The sequence below is a fragment of the Eleginops maclovinus genome, chromosome 20 (genome assembly GCF_036324505.1).
Source record: "Eleginops maclovinus isolate JMC-PN-2008 ecotype Puerto Natales chromosome 20, JC_Emac_rtc_rv5, whole genome shotgun sequence".
NCBI classification, from domain to species: Eukaryota; Metazoa; Chordata; class Actinopteri; order Perciformes; family Eleginopidae; genus Eleginops; species Eleginops maclovinus.
This window is the reverse complement of record NC_086368.1, coordinates 14,281,923-14,299,733: the sequence shown is the minus strand read 5'-3', so window position 1 is coordinate 14,299,733 and position 17,811 is coordinate 14,281,923. Positions and strand designations below refer to the sequence as shown.

Sequence of the window (17,811 nt, the reverse complement as noted above, 5' to 3'; positions counted from 1 at the left end):
AAGAGAGGGAACTGTGGACATGTGCCTTCTAGTGGTTATGTTTCAAACTAAAACATCTTTACTGATCACTCCACTTACAAATTAAAGAAAAAGGGATTATACACATGTACTGGAAACAGAATCATACTTTATATGGGTATACTGACCATAAAAAGCCTTTGCACCAGGAAGCTTTTCATTATATATTGTTGTATACTAGAGTAGCATGATTTTTACTTTTTTATCAACAAAAAGGCTCTTTATAAAATCTAAATGTCGCTACCAGGACATCATGTCATAAATCAGCACATAAATCTCTTTCCCAACCTACCTTTTTTACCCTTGCCTTATAGGTATAGCTTATTTTTATTCATCCAAAACATATTAGGCCTATATGAGCATATTTCTTATAGCTTATTTAGTATAGGCCTACACTAAAGGTTCCTCCTTCCTTCAAATGAGCGAGGCTTATCTTCATGGATCTGACTTTCACCATTCAATGGTCGAAATTCAGCTGAATTTATGTTTTCTTAGGATTTCATGTGCTCTGCCGAGATGCCGCAAGCGGTTAATTACACAACTACAACACCCACAATTCAGAGCATTTCCGTGTAAAAGCGGATATGCTCTCGGATTGGCTAGCAGACACCTTTCAAAACCAGTGCGCGGGGGTGTAGTTTCCATGATAGTTGAGGATTTGAATCTTGAAACGTATCTTAGTTCAGCAACAACATACCTCTGGGTGGTTGTGTTATTATGGATAACACGTCTCATTTTTGTCCGCTGTAAAGGAAGTTGTTGTTTAAAAAGTCTCCTCCATGAGGTAAGTCTCAGTCTAACGGTACTGGCTTCCAAAATAACGTTAGTAGAACATGTTGTTATTAACGTTGATGCTAACGTTAGCTAAGCTAAGCTAATCGCATTATTGATGTTCAAAATCAACAAAGCTATATTTATTCTAAATTTACTTGTTTTCTGCAGCTGCTGTCATGAAGTGCTTGAAAGTAGAGGAATATATCAAGCGGACTGCTTCTGTGAAAGAGACGGATCTCTTACGTCAAGAACTAAAGGTTAGCAAACAACCAGACCGACCACTCATACTCCTAGCGACGAAACAAGTATTTGTTTTTACCAACGTGTTTTAAGCACATGCATTAAAACAACATGTCCGCCTGTGTAACAACGTTCAATTGGAACAATATTCTTTGATGTGTCTAAAATACCTATGCGATGTGTGTAAAATACAAAACTCTTTTGACGGAGACTCTAAACCTGTTGTTGTTCATCTATTTTTTCTGCAGAATTATGTGAAGAGTCAATCCGGCGTTCAGGGTCGCACAGTGTGTGACAGGATCATCCGAGCCTGTAACCATCAACTCGGAGTTGGATCTCCAAATTCTGATCATGTCAGCCAGTTGGTCCAGCTGGTGGAGCTTTCTCTCCAGGTCTATGATGTTTCTGCAACACTTGTTGCCCAGAGCAGTCCACTGTACATGGAGAAGATCATTTTCCATATTGTCAAAAAGCTAAGCTCTCTTGAAGCTCACAATCGATGTAGCCATATAGCTGGGTTGCTTTACAGCAGGCTTTCCCCAGCTCAACAGGTATGTTCTTGCATGTGTTGTATATTAAAGCATTTGACAGATCAATAATTGCTAACTATTTGTTTTACTATTTTCTAACATTTTATGGGCCAAACGATTGAAAAGAAAAACCAGTCAGCAGAGTAATTTGTAATGGAAGTTGTTGTTGGTTTCAGCCCTATTCCACATCTGCACTTCATGATTTTCTTTTTAGCATCAGAACTAACATAGTTGTTGTTTTATGCTCCATAGGCTGAAGACTACTTTGTTCTTGTGCGAAGCTGCTTCTCTGTGCTTTGGAATGGATTATCTGCGACCAAAGACAAAAAAATCCTGAAACCTCGTGACAAACTTCACTGCCAGATGCAAGCTCTGAGCTTCCTCCTGTTGTTGGACACAGACAGTGCAACCCCATCCATCCCCAAAGCCCCCATATACACAGAAGATGCCCTCACGGAATTTGAGAGTAGCTGTGAAACGCTTACCAAGGACGATGCTTCTTTTCTCCTTCAGAAAATGCAGACACTTTTCTGCAGATGTTGGACTGGCAGCGATGGTCCTGGGTCCAAGATGTGCTCTGTGGCATCAAGTCTATATACGTTTTCAGAAATGGTGCTGATTACAGTGAAGATGCTTTGTAAGGGTGCCCACTATGATCTGGCCTCCACCTTTTTGAGTGAAACTGAGAGCAAGGTAAAAGAATTAGCTGACGGAAGGTGTACAGCTGTGGTGCTCGGCAAATGGGCGGTAAAGGTTCATTCCGCAATGAAAGCTGGCGGGGAGAGCGGCCAGGCTCTGACAGAGTGTGCCAGGGCCTTGAGGTCTCTGGCAGCTGACCTCGGGGACAGAGAAGCTCACGCAGTCCTGGAAGGATGTGGACTAGTGTTGTGGGCTGTGGAAAGTGACCAAAACAAGGGATTGAGCGGGCCTGTGCTCCTGGCTTTCTTTTCTTTTCTTGAGGAACACCAAGAACAAATAGTAAAGGTGCTAAATAAGGTAAGTGTAATTACTGAGCTTGAAAATAATCACTTCTGTGCTGTGCTTAATTGCTTAAAAAAGCAGTGTATTGTCAAACAGATGACCTTTAGCCTTTTGATTTCAGAGTTCAACATGCCAGGCTGAGCGCAGCAGACTGCAGCAGGCCCTCTGCATCAATATTTACCAAGGCTTTGGATTTGCTTATGAGAGCATGGTCGCCTTACAGGTGAGGTGGCTTCTTTTGCATCCTTTCTTTCTTTATCTTTTTGTATTTTATGATGATGAGCCACACGGCAGAATTATTCCTGCTGTTGAGATGGCACTCCGCTACAAGTTAACTGATGGTGATTTGTTTTCCTCAGCTGGAGGACAGTGACACCTTGGACAGAGTGCTGCTGTACTGCCAAGCCACAGCTGGACAGATGATGACTGAGCTACGCAAACTGTCAAGTGAAAGCCTTCTTGTCAAATCAGGTGATTACAAATCTCAAGAACTAATGTTGGATTGCATAATGCATGATGATTTGATAGTCAAAGCTGTTGTTTTTCCTCCTAGCCAATTGTTGCAGCTCTGCTTACTTAAATTGCAAAATATTTTATTGTTATATTGTGTGACATTTAGTTGAGTTTATGATTACCATGTGTCTTGCAGTGGTTGCTGTGAGCAACTTAGCTTGTGGATTTTACAACCGGCGTCTCTATGACCAGGCCTTCTCTCTGGTTGAGATCCTCTGTCTGGATCTAAGCAAGAATGGCCCCGCCTCGCTCTGTGTCGATAGGGTAAGCTTTTGAATTGTGTTCTGTTTGATCATTCACATGGTTTTAAGAATTACCGACTATATAAATTACATCATGCTTGGTTGTCACTATACAGATTACCTACAATAATGTATCAGTATGAAGTAGTTCTACAATTGGTTCAAGTCTCGTAGGATTGACATTTTAGGATCCTCAGGAGTATCCTTTTATACAATGCCGAATTATATTTAAAAATGACCATTTAACATTTCTGTCACCGAGAGGTATTAGGGTTGAGTGTGTGGATCCTAACAGGTGTGCTGTATGTTCTGTTTGAGCTTGCTCCAGAAGTTTGTGCACGTCAGCATCATCGTATGGACTAATTTGATTTAACTCCCATTTGTGTTATGTAAAACTGTTTTCATTTTCAAGACAAACATCATATTTATAATGGCTTTTAACTCCTCAGTTGAGCCGACCGTTCATGCTGGCTGTGCAGACGTCTCGGCGGGCCGGACATCTGGAGCGAGCGCTGGACTGGGTGATCCTGTGGATGAAGGCTCTGGGGGACAGCATCACTTCTCACATGGCTGAACCTGTCTCTCTGTGGGTGAAAACAAAGACTGACGCCGCTCGTAACTCTGAAGAGGACATCCGTCTCAGGTACACGCAAATCATAATGCAAAGACTCTTTTTGTTGTTTGTGACAACATTTAAGCTCTCAGAGAATGTAAATCATCGCATATTATTGTAAAGGTAACATGTCCCATCCTTAAACAGGACATTACATGATGGTTTTGGACCCAACGTACCTGACGAGCGAGTAATGCTCTGCCTATTGGAGGAGGAGCTGCGTGCCTATAAGGAGGTGGCAGGAGACACGAGTCAGGAGCGCTACAACACACTCTGCGATCTGTTGGACATCTGCCATGAGGACAGCTCACACACTCATCTGCGTGCTGTCTACCTCTGTGAAATGGCCCAAGTTGTGTGTTACCAGGATTTCAGTGAACAGACTGACTGGTAGGAGCTCTTATTTAGATTTCTTTCCGAATGAGTAATGCTCGTTGGTGAATACAAATCCACGCGTGTTCAAGCCCGGGCAAGCTATTTATAATGTTTGTCTGAAACAAGTTGGACTAACACGTGTATCAGCTCTCTGTTCAAATGCTCATTATGTTCATTTGTAACACAGCACGGCAGTTGATTTCACCCATGAAGCTCTACGGCTACTTGAAGAAGAACCAGAGACTCCAGAAAATGCAGACAGACTGAAAGATGACAAGGCCCATGCTTTACTCTGGCTCTATATCTGCACTCTCGAGAAAAATCTTCAGGAGGTGAGCACGTCAAGATATCATGGCCATCCATTTTTATACTGGTATTTACCTCTCTGTGTTTAAGTCTTGGTTTGATACACCGACTAAGCGCCTTGTGATTTAATTACTGATGTTTGTGTGTTTTTGGTCAGGGCATTGACCGGGACAAAAAGCTGCGAGAGTTACGAGAGCAGTCGCGATGCTCAGCCAATCCCATAGGAACTAATGATTTAGATTATGAAGACAAGCAGAAAACACAGGACAGCTCACTGGTCTATGAAGGCCTGCTTTTCAACCTGGCTGCAGAGAACAGTAAGAAAATAAATATATATTTTATATCTGACCAATAAAATATGATGACTATCCACTAAGTACAATAAAAAAAATAAGATGCTTGTTTATCAGTAGTTGAAATATTTTACGTTTCATTTTCTTTTAAGAGCTGTGCAAACCTTTGGAAAGAGCCCTGGATGAGTGGTCTGCTCTTCTGCAGAGCAAAGTCCTACCTTCTGTCAGAAACCCCAAACAGACCTGTGGCTCCATCGCTGTGACTGCGGCTCTCTTCAAACTCATGGCAAAGGTGACAACAGAAAATGTGGCAGGGTCTTTTGTTGGTTGTGTTTTAGTTTATTCTTTTCAATACAACCTCATAGGAATGATGAAGCATTATATGAATTATGGATGTACGTTAAACATTTGTCTCCGTTTGTTGAGAAAATGTCCAACTTAAATTGACATAATACACCTAAGGTACATTTATAAAATCATTTTAAACAAATTTGGTAAAGAACTTTCAATTTTGTTTTCTTTCTACATTAATGGTTTATTCTATAAAATGTCAGAAAATAGTCAAATGTCCTAGCAGTTACTCAAATTCCAAAATGTTTTCTTAATTGTCTGTTATGTCAGGCCAAAACCAGATAATATTCATTTTAATATGATAAAAAATCAGCACAAAGTAAGTGTCTCCAGATTTGAGATGCTAATTGCAGCATGTTCTGCAACTTATTTCATAGATTTATTTCAAAAATGTGTATCTGGTAGTGGATTAATCCATTATCAGAATACGTGATTATTTGACTGTACAAAGACATGTGTAAAAAAAAAGGTATTTAATTGCATTTTCTCAGGTCAGATTGTTACAAGTGTTGCTCACATATTCTATATTAACGAACCTCATTGTTCTCTCATATAGCCTCTGAAGGCTCTGGAAGCCTACCAACTTGCGATTGGACTTTCGCGTGAGCTCGCTGACGCCCCTGGATGTGCCAGCTCCCTCTGTCAGTCAGCCAGCATCCTTCTGGATATGGGATCCCCTGAACTGGCTTTGGTAATGCAGCTTTGTAATTATTCACACTGTGGCAAACATACTTTATTTTATGTGCTACATCTCACTTCGTTTATTGTACTATTTTTAAGGCCCTACTAGAGCAGGCAGAGAAGTTTCTTGCCTCTGTTCCCTCTGCTGATGGACAATCTTCTCCCTCTATGATGGCCATTCTGCTGAAAGCTCAGTACTGCTACAGCACAGGACAGGTAGGACCGTATTTATTTTTATCATTTCATTCTTATTGCTTTTTTAGATGGTTAAGGTCAATCTATCAAATTGCCCCTCTCTTGTTTGGGCATGTATCAGGTGGATCGTGGAGTAGCATATCTGTGTGAGGTGTTGAAAGAAATGAACATGCAGAGGCAGTCAAAGAGCTGGTACATGCTGCGGGCTCGCACGCTTCAGACCTGCAGCGCCTATCTGAGTTTGGACTCCGCTGCACTGCCGCAAGCGCAGAGAAGCCTTATCACTGAGCACGGTAAGCTAAAGCGTTTCCTTTACTTCGTGCAACTAAATGGTTTAAAGTTTGCATTGTGAGTATGTGAAGGAGAGGATTGCAGCGTTCATTAAGTAAGGACTTATGATTGTCTCAGGAATAAGAAGCCTGGACACGGCCCTGTATGAGAGCCTGAAGCTTCTGTGCAGCCTGCTGGTCACTTTAGTGGGGAAGGGCCTCTACGGGACGAACAGCAGCTGCTCAGACACACGCTTCATCGACCAAGGTACGTTTGTCCCACACATGGACTGCTAAAACCTCAATCATGTGTCTTCTGCAATGTTGGTTGTATAAAGCCCTTTTCTAAGTCTAGTCTTCTGTGCAATTTGTTTAATTCATAGTGGGTATTTAGTTGCATATCGTTTGTATTATTCAAACATGTAGTGTCTGTTTTTTATTCCAGAAAGCCAAGAGATGCACAAGATTTTCAATGTACCTGTACCGTCCTGTAGGTCTGCTAAAATGACCTTTCTTTCTATCTGATTCTCTCGCCCTGCAGGAGATAACTTGGTGTTGAAGTGGCAGCTGCTCTCTGAGCTGTTGAACTGCTCTATGAAGATGGTGGCTGTGAGGAGCAGCTGTGGAGCCATCAATGACGCCAGACTCCAGTGTCTAGAAGCTTTAAAACTGGCCATCAAGCTGCAAGCACTCAGCCAGTACGTACATGTGTATAATAGTCATTTAACTCCAAATGGTAAAGCAGGATCCAAAGGAGAGATGGTGCCCTGATATCATTAGTTTATACCGGCAATTCTTAAATATTTTGTTCTGTACTGCCCAATGCTAAACTCAACATCGTCTTTGGGCTGATAAGCTGATATAGTGTTGAAGCATATTCAATGGACCTGAACATTTGCCAGTGCTCAGTTGAGCCTGTTAAATACAATTTATACAGGATTGTTCTGTTGCGCTTTATTGATTTAATATTCCTAAATGTTCTACTTTAGCCAATACCCCCTCCTGTACTGTCTGTTGCAATTCAATAGAACAGCCCTGTAATACATCATAGTTAAACAAGCTTATTATAGATTTGTTTTTCATAGAGGTGGTGATTAAACTCTACTGAGGCGTACTTTGAGGTGGGGTGGCTGAACTGCTTTACGTTAAAGGCCCTTTTCATATATTGCAGGGCTCTTTTGAGCTGGATTGTTTATGTTATAATAACTTGGATTTATTTATGTGTACCTTTTTTTTAAACCAGGAGGTTAACCATATGGATTAGTTCCATTAGTGCGTGCATAATGATTTATTGTACTTATAATAGTCCTAGGACACAGCACAATGAATATAAAACAACCAAAAATGAGGTAACAACACTAGCTGTTGCTTTTGTGATGGAATGAACTCCTTTTTTTATGTCATACTTTAAGGTGTGCGGAGCTACTGGTGATCAAAGCCGAGTTGGAGCTGATGCAGGGGGAGAAAGATGAAAGTGGAATTGATTTAGACAAAGTCCGAAATCTGCTGGACCTATGTACAGGTCTGTTGCAAACCAAGCACCATGATTTTGGTAGAATTTTAACGTGATTGATGTAACTCATAAATTCTCAAAACAAGTTAAAATGAAATGTTTTGTGTTCTATGTCAGCAGCGCTCGATCCATTTTAGTTAACTACTAAATTGACTTCTTTTTATTTCCTTTCCTTCAGATTTTTCTGATCAGGTGCAGAAGGCAGAAGTGAAAATCAAACCAAGGAAAGGTCGCCCTGTGAAAAAGTCCCATTTGCCCCTTCCTGCTTTGGAGGATGATCTTAATGGCATCCTGAGCACCAGGTGGAACAGCAGAGAGCCTATAGTGAGGGATCTGACCAGCTCGCCGCCTCTCAAAGTCCAGCCTCGCCGCTGGCTCTCCTCCCTGGCGCACGAGTCGGACTGCCCCTGCCCCTGCTGCTCTGAGCCCTGTCTGGGCCGTGCCACCGCTCGCTGGGCCGCCACACAGGCCGACCTCATACTCCAGCTTGATCCCAATGACGCCAAAGTCAGTTTTAAACTTCAATCGGCAACATTAACTCGCTGCAAGAGTGTCACTGCCAAACTTGGGGCAAAATTAGCTAAACTCTTTCCTCCCCGTGGACCTTCAAAAACCTCCTCTAAACCCTCCCTGATGCAGGACGTGGTGGGCCGTGTTTACCTTCACATGGCCCTGTCTGCACTGGAACCAAGGCATAACAAGGTCTGTGGTATATGGAAAGTCCTCGAAGCTGGTTTGGCGTTTGTTGACTCCACCCCTTCACCTGTGCTAAGACCTGTGAGAGCAGGCCTCATGGCAACCCAAGCTATTGTGATCTTGGTTACCTTGGCTGAGAAAAAGGGCTGCACCCCAGAGGAGCTCTTCTCAAATGCGTGGACTTGGAACACACCGAAAGAGGATCTAAAACCAGAAGAGAAAGCGGTGCCTCCTTCATCCTTGCTTAAGAAGCCCAAAGAGTCCATTAAAAACATTCCTGACACAACAAAGAAGGTCAAGATTGTCAAGCCCAGGATTCAGGGGACTGGCTCCTCCACCAAAGGAAAGCAGCTGTTTCCCATGACGCCAGTCTTAGTGAAGCCCAATCTTGGGTCTTTTGACTTTAACACAGTGGTACCTACTTTGTCCTGTACTCCTATTCCAACGGTCAAACGCCCTACCCTGCCGAGGACTGCCTGTAAGCTCCAGTTCCATGTGTATGAGGAGTTGTCACCAGAACAGAAAAAAGACCTACCTGTGCCCGCTGCCCCCAGACGCACAAAGAAATCCCGTTTCAAGGTTAGCATCAAATCGAAGTAGACGTTTTATTGTTTCATAAAATATCGGTTTTTGTGTTATTATGTTGGGGAAATGTTAACCTTCTTTGCAATATTTCAATACAGCTGGATTTTAGCGATGAGAGCGACACAGAAGCCAACACCCAGCCCGAGCCCAAAGAAAAGACAGATGTCCCTAAAAAGCGAGCCACCACAAGAAGAGCTGCACATAACAGCAAAACAGCCCCCGATCCCCCCCCTGCAGAGAAGCTCCCAGCCAAGAGGCAGACCAGGGGCAGGAAGACCGTCACATTGCCTCAGTCGTTTTCTTCTGAGGATGACGACACTGTGATCTGTCAGACTGCCACAGCAAGGAGAGGGAGAAGCAGAAGGGAGCTGTCCAAGGCAGAGGCCGAGACAATGGAGGAGCCAGACAAGATGAGGACCATTGAGGAGGATACAAATGATGCCCTGGACATCAGCATCGAGCAGCTCAGGGCGTCAGACACTGAGACTGAGGACAATCCTAGTAAAGATATTGGTGAGTATTCTGTGCAAATTGACAATTTTTTATCAATGAGGAAATATAAAACTTTCTTAAACTTGCCTGACAGATTCCACGTTAGGTTTAGTGTATAACATCCTTTACGTTAGATTACACTATACAGAGACATGAATGTGATGCGGACCGTAACTCTAATCTGCTTCTTAACTCCACAAAGATTTTGAGGTTTTGCGGAGGGATAAGTGTTTTGCTGTGGAGAGAGACACCCTGTCTGAACTGAAGAGCAGAGGTCACCTGAGAGAAGGTTCACAAACCCACCTCTCTCATTCAGACACCAGGCCAGGTGAGAGGAAATCCTGTCACTAAAATCTTTTCGTTTGTTTTCGTTTGCATACTTTATTCAAGCATTTTGCCATAGAAATGCACTACAAAAGGTATAGTTAGGGGTGTGATATCTGAAATGTACTTGTAGTTTCCTGCAATATAAATGTTTTTTGTTGTTTTTATGTAGTTGCATTATTCAAAATGTTCCCAAAAGTTTGTCCTCAAACTCAGATCAGTCATTTTAATCAAGGTAACGGTCCGTCTTGTTTCTTTGCCTGTAATGCTGACCCACTTTGTATTTCCTATAGGGACATCAGCATTGTGGTTGGTTAGCCAGAAGCTGAGATAAAGAAGTCAACACCCGTAAACTGCTATGGCTTGTCAACTTTCTTAATCGAATTGCGTGTGTAATTTTTCTTTTCTTTTTTTCTCTCAGACAATCTATCTCTGGAGGATGTTGAGTCCTTACTCCTCTCAGCCTGGCTGGCCCTCCAGCACTTTCCCTCCCCCTCCATCTACACCACCCTCTGTGCTATTCTGGCGTTGACCAAGGGACAGCAGGACCCCATAACTACAGCGATGCTGCATGCCCAATCTTTGGGCATCACAAGTCGTCATCACACAATCAGGCATTTAGCTAGTAGTCTCAAGTAAGCATACATCTTGTGTGTATAATGTGAGATTTGTCTCTTACCAACTTTTAGTTTTATTATCCATATAGTCCCAAATGTATTATTTTACACATTGTTTAATTCACATTCCTTTGATGTGTTTTAAACAGAAAGCTGAAAAAGGCGTCTAATGAGCTCGCAGACAAGATGGATGCTCTGAGTCTATGTGAGCCCGGCCCAAATGACTCCAAGAACTCTACCGAACAGAGGCTGACGCAGTTGGAGAACATCTTCTCCTTCCCAACTGCTGACTCATCTTCTTTCCCCAAGAGCCACTGCCAAGAGTTCAACCAACAAATTGAGCACCTTCCCCCAGGTACAGAATGACTTCCTCTCTGGATCTCAGTAGCAAAAAGGGAATATCTTCATGTTTTTGTCTTGTTAATGACTTCATTCAATTCAGATTACTGGATGCTCTCTATTCCTAATAAGACAAGCAAACTCCTTTTCTTTGTGCATCCCTCTTTCCCTCTACAGGGGTGACAGTGTGTGTGATGTCTGTGCTTGGAGTAAAACCTGGAGAGGTGGGGGACAGCATCATATTGTCACGCCTTGAAAAGGGAGCTGCTCCTGTCACTGTTCACATCTCCACCTCGAAACAACAGGTGAGGACTGCAAATGGTGGTTCAAGGTAGCTACAATCTGAAACCAGACCATTGTAATGTCATTTCTTAGGGCCTAAGCAACACGGGAACAACAAGTGAATCCTCGCCATGCTCACACGTCTATTTTTTAGACTAGCTGAGAGGAAAACATTTACTTTTGTAGCTTAATTGAATGCACATATGATAATGATACCCCACATTCTCCCAGATTGTTGAACACAGCAACTGCTTTCTTTGTATCAATTAACAAATAACACACTAAATTCAACCTCGGCTAAAAAAAGTCCTGTGCAATGAAATAATCTTGTCACCATAGTATACGTTTTTACAGTTTGAATTCTTCTGTAATTGACCTGTTGTTAACATCTAAGATTATAACTTTCTCTCTGTCTTTATCTCTGTGTTCTGCAGCACCCTATCAGTTGGCTGGTGCAGGAGATCGATAGCATTCAGGTGGAGCAGAAAGCTGTGAGCTGCGTGTCTGAGAAAGCCAAGTGGTGGGAGGGCCGCTGGATGCTTGACTCTCGAGTTGAGGTAAGCAGGGAAGAGCGAGGGTGCTGCTTGGGAGCCGGAGGGGTTAACAACGCCTGCTCTATTCACATAGATTTACTTAAGTTATACACTTCCACTGACCAGACACGGACTCAACAGGCTTTTGTCAAATCTAGCTCCTATTTTATTCTTTCAGAGACTGTTGAAGGAGATGGAGGGATTGCTGGGATGCTGGAGGAGCCTTCTTCTACCCCTTTCATCGGATCCTGAGCTCTCCAAACAGGCCCAGAAACTTTGCAAGTCCTTATCTGCAAAAGGAGTGACAGTTTGTGAGGAAATGCTAAAGGTGTGTGTTACAGATCCATGGACTTTCAGCAGCAGCATCTGACCATCCATTCTGTCTGCTTGTAAAGGAACCGCACAAGGGCAGACACTTACACCCTTGATTCTTGTGTTTCAGGCTTTGCTGTCTGCCTCTCCTCTGCTCTCCCAACAAGACCTTAAGAGATTTGCTCTCGGAGTTTCTCCACAGTGGGACACAGAGTGTGAGCAGCTTCTTCATACAGCTGTGACCCGGGTCGCTGACAGAGACGAGCCCCGCGGCCATGTGGTTCTCATCCTGGACAAGGTTGGTTTCATCAGCTCTTTTGAATACTGCATTATCCTTTAGCCTGGTTTGCATTTGGAAGAAAACATTTAATCAAAATGAATGATCTACTATAGTGTTGCCTGCACATTATCCTGGATTAAGTGGATCATCAGAATAAATCTGTTGATCAGTTTTCCTTTCAAACGGCTTTTAGCCAGGTCTTGCTGTTCCTATATTATAATTGTATTCCTAACTAATCATTTAATTTGGTCCATGTACTTAGTCATTTTAGGACTTCGACTTGTTTTCATCAATACTGATTTTCCATCGTATATCACTAAGTATGACCACTAATTAATTGAATTGAATTGTATGCGGTCATACAGTCTTTAGATGAACCTTGTTGTAACCTACAGAAATATTGAAAGTGCTTTTTGGATGTTTTTTTTCTCCCAAATGTAAAGGCTTATATTTCTGTCCTCTTACGTTTCCAGTACCTTCAGAAGCTGCCATGGGAGAGCATCTCCATGTTGAGGTCTCGCTCTGTCAGCCGGATGCCTTCTCTGCACTCACTGATTGGACTAAGCATTCAGAAAGAGGTAAGATTCAAGCTCCACTACTGTGCCAATATGGCTTGTGAAGGTGCAGATGTATTCAACTTCCTCACAGTTAACTTCAGTTGTGTTCATATTGCCACAAATGCATGAATTGAAGGAGAAATCTGGTGGAATGACATGGCAAATGGCATTGATTTGTTGTTATTTACATCTTCTCCTTCAGAATGATTCTGACTCCATCCTGAAGCAAGGTGTGGATACAAGGCAGGTGTTTTATGTGCTGAACCCTGATGCCAATTTGGAAAACTCTCAAGAACGCTTCAAGGAATGGTTTAGCAGGTGAGACCAACACTCGTGGGTGAAACGATCAATTTGTCTTTCTGTCTACAGTCCGTTCTCTTCCCACTTACTACTTTACAATTCTCGTTATAGTAAACCGGATTGGGACGGTGTGTGTGGAGTTGCTCCTGACTCAGGTCAGCTGGAAGAAGTGGTTGCGACCAAGGATCTATACATGTGAGTTTGTGATCTTAAATACACTGAAGGGCTGGCTGAGGAAAACACAATTTCAGTTCACAGCACTGCAAGATGGATAAAAGTTCCACTGAAATCATTCAGAAGATTGAACATGTGTTGGTTACTCCAATTGTTGAGCAGAAAATGTACTGATTCCAGATTCTGAATTTGGAATATGTAAGTGAGCTTTCTTTAAGAGTTAACTCTTCTTAGGTTGTATCTTATCTAGGTTTTCAGACATTTGTTGACCAAATGATTTATCATACGAGTTGGCAGATTATTCTAATACAATGAAAAGTAGCAGGCCTCTAGCAAATCATTGTCTGTTCAAAGCCTACAGACAAAAGATAAAACATTTATATTACAAGAATGCAGAAGAGGATAGTATTAACCTAACCATATTTAAGTGTGTTTTTGTAGAAATGTCCCACCAGGTTTTGATCCTGCTTTACTTGCATCAATGTCCATCTTACCCTGTGATTCTTTAGTTTCGTGGGTCACGGTGCAGGTGCACGATTCCTGGACAGCCAGACAGTCCTGAAGCGTCAGATGAGAGCAGCGGCTCTGCTCTTTGGCTGCAGTAGTGCTGCTCTGGCAGTGCGTGGAGATCAGGAAGGACAAGGCATCATCCTCAACTACCTGATAGCAGGCTGGTGAGATACCTTTCTTCAGTTGCAGCTGAATAAGGATCAGTGATAATTATCAATCCTATTAAATCCTTTTTGTTTATTTTCTCTCCTCAGCCCCTTCGTTTTGGGGAACCTGTGGGATGTTACAGACCGGGATATTGATCGCTTCACCAAGTACTTGTTGGAGTCTTGGTTATCTGCTGGGTCTGGAGCCCCCCTCCTGGATTATATGGGCCCATCACGCCAGGCCACACACCTGAAGCACCTCATAGGAGCAGCGCCTGTGGTCTATGGCTTACCAGTTCACCTACAGTAGATGGACTTCAAACCTTTTCTAATAAAAGGATTTTAGCAAATCTTTACAGTTCACTTTTTTTTTTTCAGCACACAAGCTGGAGGATATGACTTAAACTTGTAAATGAATTCTTGTTTTAGCAAGATCAAAGAAATGCCTTGTCTTTATTTAAACAAATGCTTCCATTTTTAAACAAATTTTACTTGGGTGTGAAAGATTTTTATTATGTCGCTATTATTAGCAATTGGTGTTGAATGCATTTTTAATGTAATCAAACAATTTGAATAAAATGTGTTCTTGCATACAATCGGTGTCTGCTTTGTTATAACTACGTTGTAATTAGTCACGATTATGCAAAGAGATTGGAAAAATTATATGTATACAGTATTATTAACAATTGACAAGAAACATGCTGTGTACATGTGAATAAGTTACTTTTATAAGGAACCAAATCAGTTTACTGTAGGAACAAGTTTAATCTTACGCATCATTTTGAAAATACTAGTTTCTTGTGAAATGGTCATTTATTGTTCACTGTTTTAGTTTAATTAATTTAATTTATGACTAAATTATGAGAAACATCCTGCCAAAATGAAAGTATAAAATCCATACATTTTTCTACTGATAAATAAAATTCCTCTATAATAATAATGATGAGGATGATGATGAGATGACTTGAAATGCAAAATGCTTTCTGACATTTTTACTTGTTGAATTGAAGTTTATTTTATACATTATTTATTCTTTGGGCACATAGGACTATTGCTACTGTTATTTAATATAATGTATTAAATATAAGGGGGAAAAAACATTATCCCCATACTAGATAAAGTGTGATAAGAAAATGACTTTATCTCAGAAACTACAAGGAACACAATCAAGTATTTGGTATCCATGAACTCATAACAAGACTGCTATTAAATGTGCAGTGTAAAATAAATCGTATGGAATACATTAAACACAATTTTAGTGTTATTCCAGATTTACAAAAGATCTGCCTTTAACCTTAAATTTAAAATACGATAGATGTTTTCTTATGTCATCTAAAAAACATGATCCCAAAATATATTTGTACCACATTTCTAGTCTTGAGACCAATCAGAACACAGTTTCTGTCGTTTTTCACCATGTTTTGCCCATCATACGAAATTACTGTTATGGCACAAGTGGGTTCTTGGTGAAAGAAGCAGGTGCATTTGTTGTGTTGTCCACAGGGGGGCGGTGTTTCAGACTAATCCCCGCCCACACCCTTCACCCGGAAACACAATCACAAAGGGTCATCTGGCATCGCACTACCAACATGGCGGTGAATCTCACAGACCTCTCCCTGCCTCAATTAGAGGGGCTAAAAACCCAACTAGATCAGGTAATATGTTTGTAGTGTGTTGGTATTGAATGTCGCTGTGCTTTTGGATATGGACTTTATGGGGGCGGTAATTCTGAATAAAAACGGGAGGGTGGGGTGACGAGCTAGCGCAAATGAAGCTAACGGTAATCAAATATCCAGACCCCGGTGTGCAACCTGAACACATTAACGTAGCTTGACTCTCCGGCATTATTTAACACATGTCGACAAAAGTTAATTGAAATGGTTTGACATGCTAGGTGGGAAAACATGTGGTTAATAAGAACGTTTAAACTCTTTTTTTAAGCTAAAGCTAAATTACGGCTTCTGACAGGTGTGTTCGCTTGGTGTACCTACTCTAATGTCGTGTGTTTTGTACATGTGAATGTTTTGCAGGAGATTGAGTTCTTGACCTCTTCAATAGGACAGCTCAAAGTTGTCCAGACGAAATATGTGGAAGCAAAAGACAGTATGAACGTCCTGAACAAAAACAATAAAGGTGAGTAATAATGCGTCAATGGCTTGGTTTGAATTTTCCCTATGCCTAAATCACTAAAGGGGAATGGTAAGGAAGTCAAAAACTGAAGTGAGAGGGATGTTTTTTTTTAATGTATTCTGGTCAAATATGTTCACTCAATGTAGAAATAGAACATCAAAAGTCAAGAAAACCTCTACACAATTTTGAGGTTGTATTAAAGAGCATAACATACACAGGTAGACATGCACACAATATTTTGTCTACGGAAACTTAACCGTAAAGTGGAATATTGAGAGGAAATTTAGCTGGGAGACAAAGATGCACCTTAAGAGAGTTACTGGAGTGATTGGCCAATTTAGGTCAACAGTGGTTCCTAATTTGCTATGATAATTAATACTACACTCTTCTTGATGTTGAAATGTGATGAGTGCAGCTGGCAAACTTTGCAAGGCTTTCTCTCACCAACGTAAAAACGATTGTCTTCAACTGGTCGATTCTGTTGCAGAAGGATGTTCTATTAATATGCATTATGTTTTCTAAGGTGTAATGTCAGTTTGAATTAATACCTTACATCTGCAGCTGAAGTCAATTGTGTTGCTTAATATCTTTTCTTTCCACCTTTCTCTTTCTTTCTCATACAGGAAAAGAACTGCTCGTGCCACTTACCAGCTCTGTATCCTTTGATTTACAGTGAAAAATAATATATCTTGTTTTCTGCTTTCATTGTGATGTGATTTAAATGATGTGTTTCTAGAGATCTACAGATTTGTCTTTAACATTTTTGCTTCTCAGATGTATGTCCCTGGAACATTAAATGATGTGGAAAATGTGCTAGTGGATGTAGGGACAGGCTACTATGTTGAAAAGGTAAATACATTTGTATTTGATTGTCCATAAATAATGTAATGTTATACTGACTGACTGATCAAATGTAAATGATTCTCATGTAAACATTTAAACTCTCAATTTGTCAATAGAATGTGGAAGACTCAAAAACATTCTTCAAACGCAAGATAGACTTTCTCACAAAGCAGATAGAGAAAGTTCAGCCAGCCCTTCAGGAAAAACATGGCATGAAGCAAGGTAAGTTACATAAAAATGAATTCGGAGGTTTTGAGTAGAAAATAGTATTTTATTATGACCGTACTTCACTTTTTTTTTACAGCTGTGATTGAAGTAATGAACGTGAAGATCCAGCAGCTACAACAAAACCAGCCGTCTTCACCGATGGTTGGGCCCACCAAGGCTTAATGAGAACACCTGTTTGAGCTCTACATGATTGCGATGGATTTTTATGTTTCTGTGCAAATTCCTCACATCTGCTGTTGTAGGACAAGAAAATGCCCTCCACTGATATGAAGAAATCATGTTGCATGTCATGTGAAATACTGCAGAATAAAGACGTTTTTGTTTCTACCTGAAATAAGTGCACTCAACCTGTCACCAATAGAGTAAAAGTAGGCTATTGTCACAGTTAAAAGCAATGATGTTTACTTGGTCAATTTTAAATCAATTAAATTGGGTTTTCTTTAATTTACTAAATTAAAGAGGTCACTGTGCAGTCAAGGAACATTGTTTATTTTTATTGTCTATTCATCAGTGTGCTTGACAATCAATTGTTCTATCATATATGCCATATTCATTTGTGATTTTCTTGG

At 41.1% G+C, this 17,811-nt stretch overlaps 2 protein-coding genes across 2 annotated transcripts; both read left to right on the top strand.

Moving 5' to 3' along the window:
* Nucleotides 1-674: 674 nt before the first annotated feature.
* On the top strand, nt 675-14,637 carry espl1 (extra spindle pole bodies like 1, separase). Its single transcript, XM_063909866.1, has 32 exons — nt 675-802; nt 961-1,049; nt 1,281-1,583; nt 1,815-2,558; nt 2,665-2,766; nt 2,903-3,014; nt 3,193-3,320; nt 3,748-3,941; nt 4,059-4,301; nt 4,474-4,618; nt 4,750-4,909; nt 5,038-5,177; nt 5,793-5,927; nt 6,017-6,133; nt 6,234-6,405; nt 6,521-6,649; nt 6,923-7,079; nt 7,794-7,903; nt 8,073-9,169; nt 9,274-9,688; nt 9,870-9,995; nt 10,413-10,626; nt 10,758-10,963; nt 11,125-11,252; nt 11,664-11,786; nt 11,941-12,090; nt 12,205-12,372; nt 12,828-12,932; nt 13,114-13,229; nt 13,323-13,406; nt 13,895-14,059; nt 14,150-14,637. Exons 2-32 carry the CDS (start codon nt 969-971, stop codon nt 14,349-14,351), a joined length of 6,471 nt encoding a protein of 2,156 aa, XP_063765936.1. The 5' UTR covers nt 675-802; nt 961-968; the 3' UTR covers nt 14,352-14,637.
* An 899-nt stretch (nt 14,638-15,536) lies between these two features.
* On the top strand, nt 15,537-17,723 carry pfdn5 (prefoldin 5). Its single transcript, XM_063912095.1, has 6 exons — nt 15,537-15,696; nt 16,072-16,174; nt 16,795-16,826; nt 16,946-17,020; nt 17,131-17,236; nt 17,319-17,723. The coding sequence occupies exons 1-6, from the start codon at nt 15,631-15,633 to the stop codon at nt 17,402-17,404; spliced, it is 468 nt and encodes a 155-aa protein (XP_063768165.1). The 5' UTR covers nt 15,537-15,630; the 3' UTR covers nt 17,405-17,723.
* Nucleotides 17,724-17,811: the final 88 nt, after the last annotated feature.

What these genes read in the sequence shown, in the direction of transcription:
- espl1 (XM_063909866.1), top strand. Translation starts at nt 969, where the DNA reads ATGAAGTGCTTGAAAGTAGAGGAATATATCAAGCGGACTGCTTCTGTG. An exon ending in CAAAGAAATCCCGTTTCAAG is followed by an intron (nt 9,170 to 9,273) that starts GTTAGCATCAAA and finishes ATTTCAATACAG; the next exon opens with CTGGATTTTAGCGATGAGAG. An exon ending in TTTGTGAGGAAATGCTAAAG is followed by an intron (nt 12,091 to 12,204) that starts GTGTGTGTTACA and finishes CTTGTGTTTCAG; the next exon opens with GCTTTGCTGTCTGCCTCTCC.
- pfdn5 (XM_063912095.1), top strand. Translation starts at nt 15,631, where the DNA reads ATGGCGGTGAATCTCACAGACCTCTCCCTGCCTCAATTAGAGGGGCTA. An exon ending in TCGTGCCACTTACCAGCTCT is followed by an intron (nt 16,827 to 16,945) that starts GTATCCTTTGAT and finishes TTTGCTTCTCAG; the next exon opens with ATGTATGTCCCTGGAACATT. An exon ending in AAAACATGGCATGAAGCAAG is followed by an intron (nt 17,237 to 17,318) that starts GTAAGTTACATA and finishes TTTTTTTTACAG; the next exon opens with CTGTGATTGAAGTAATGAAC.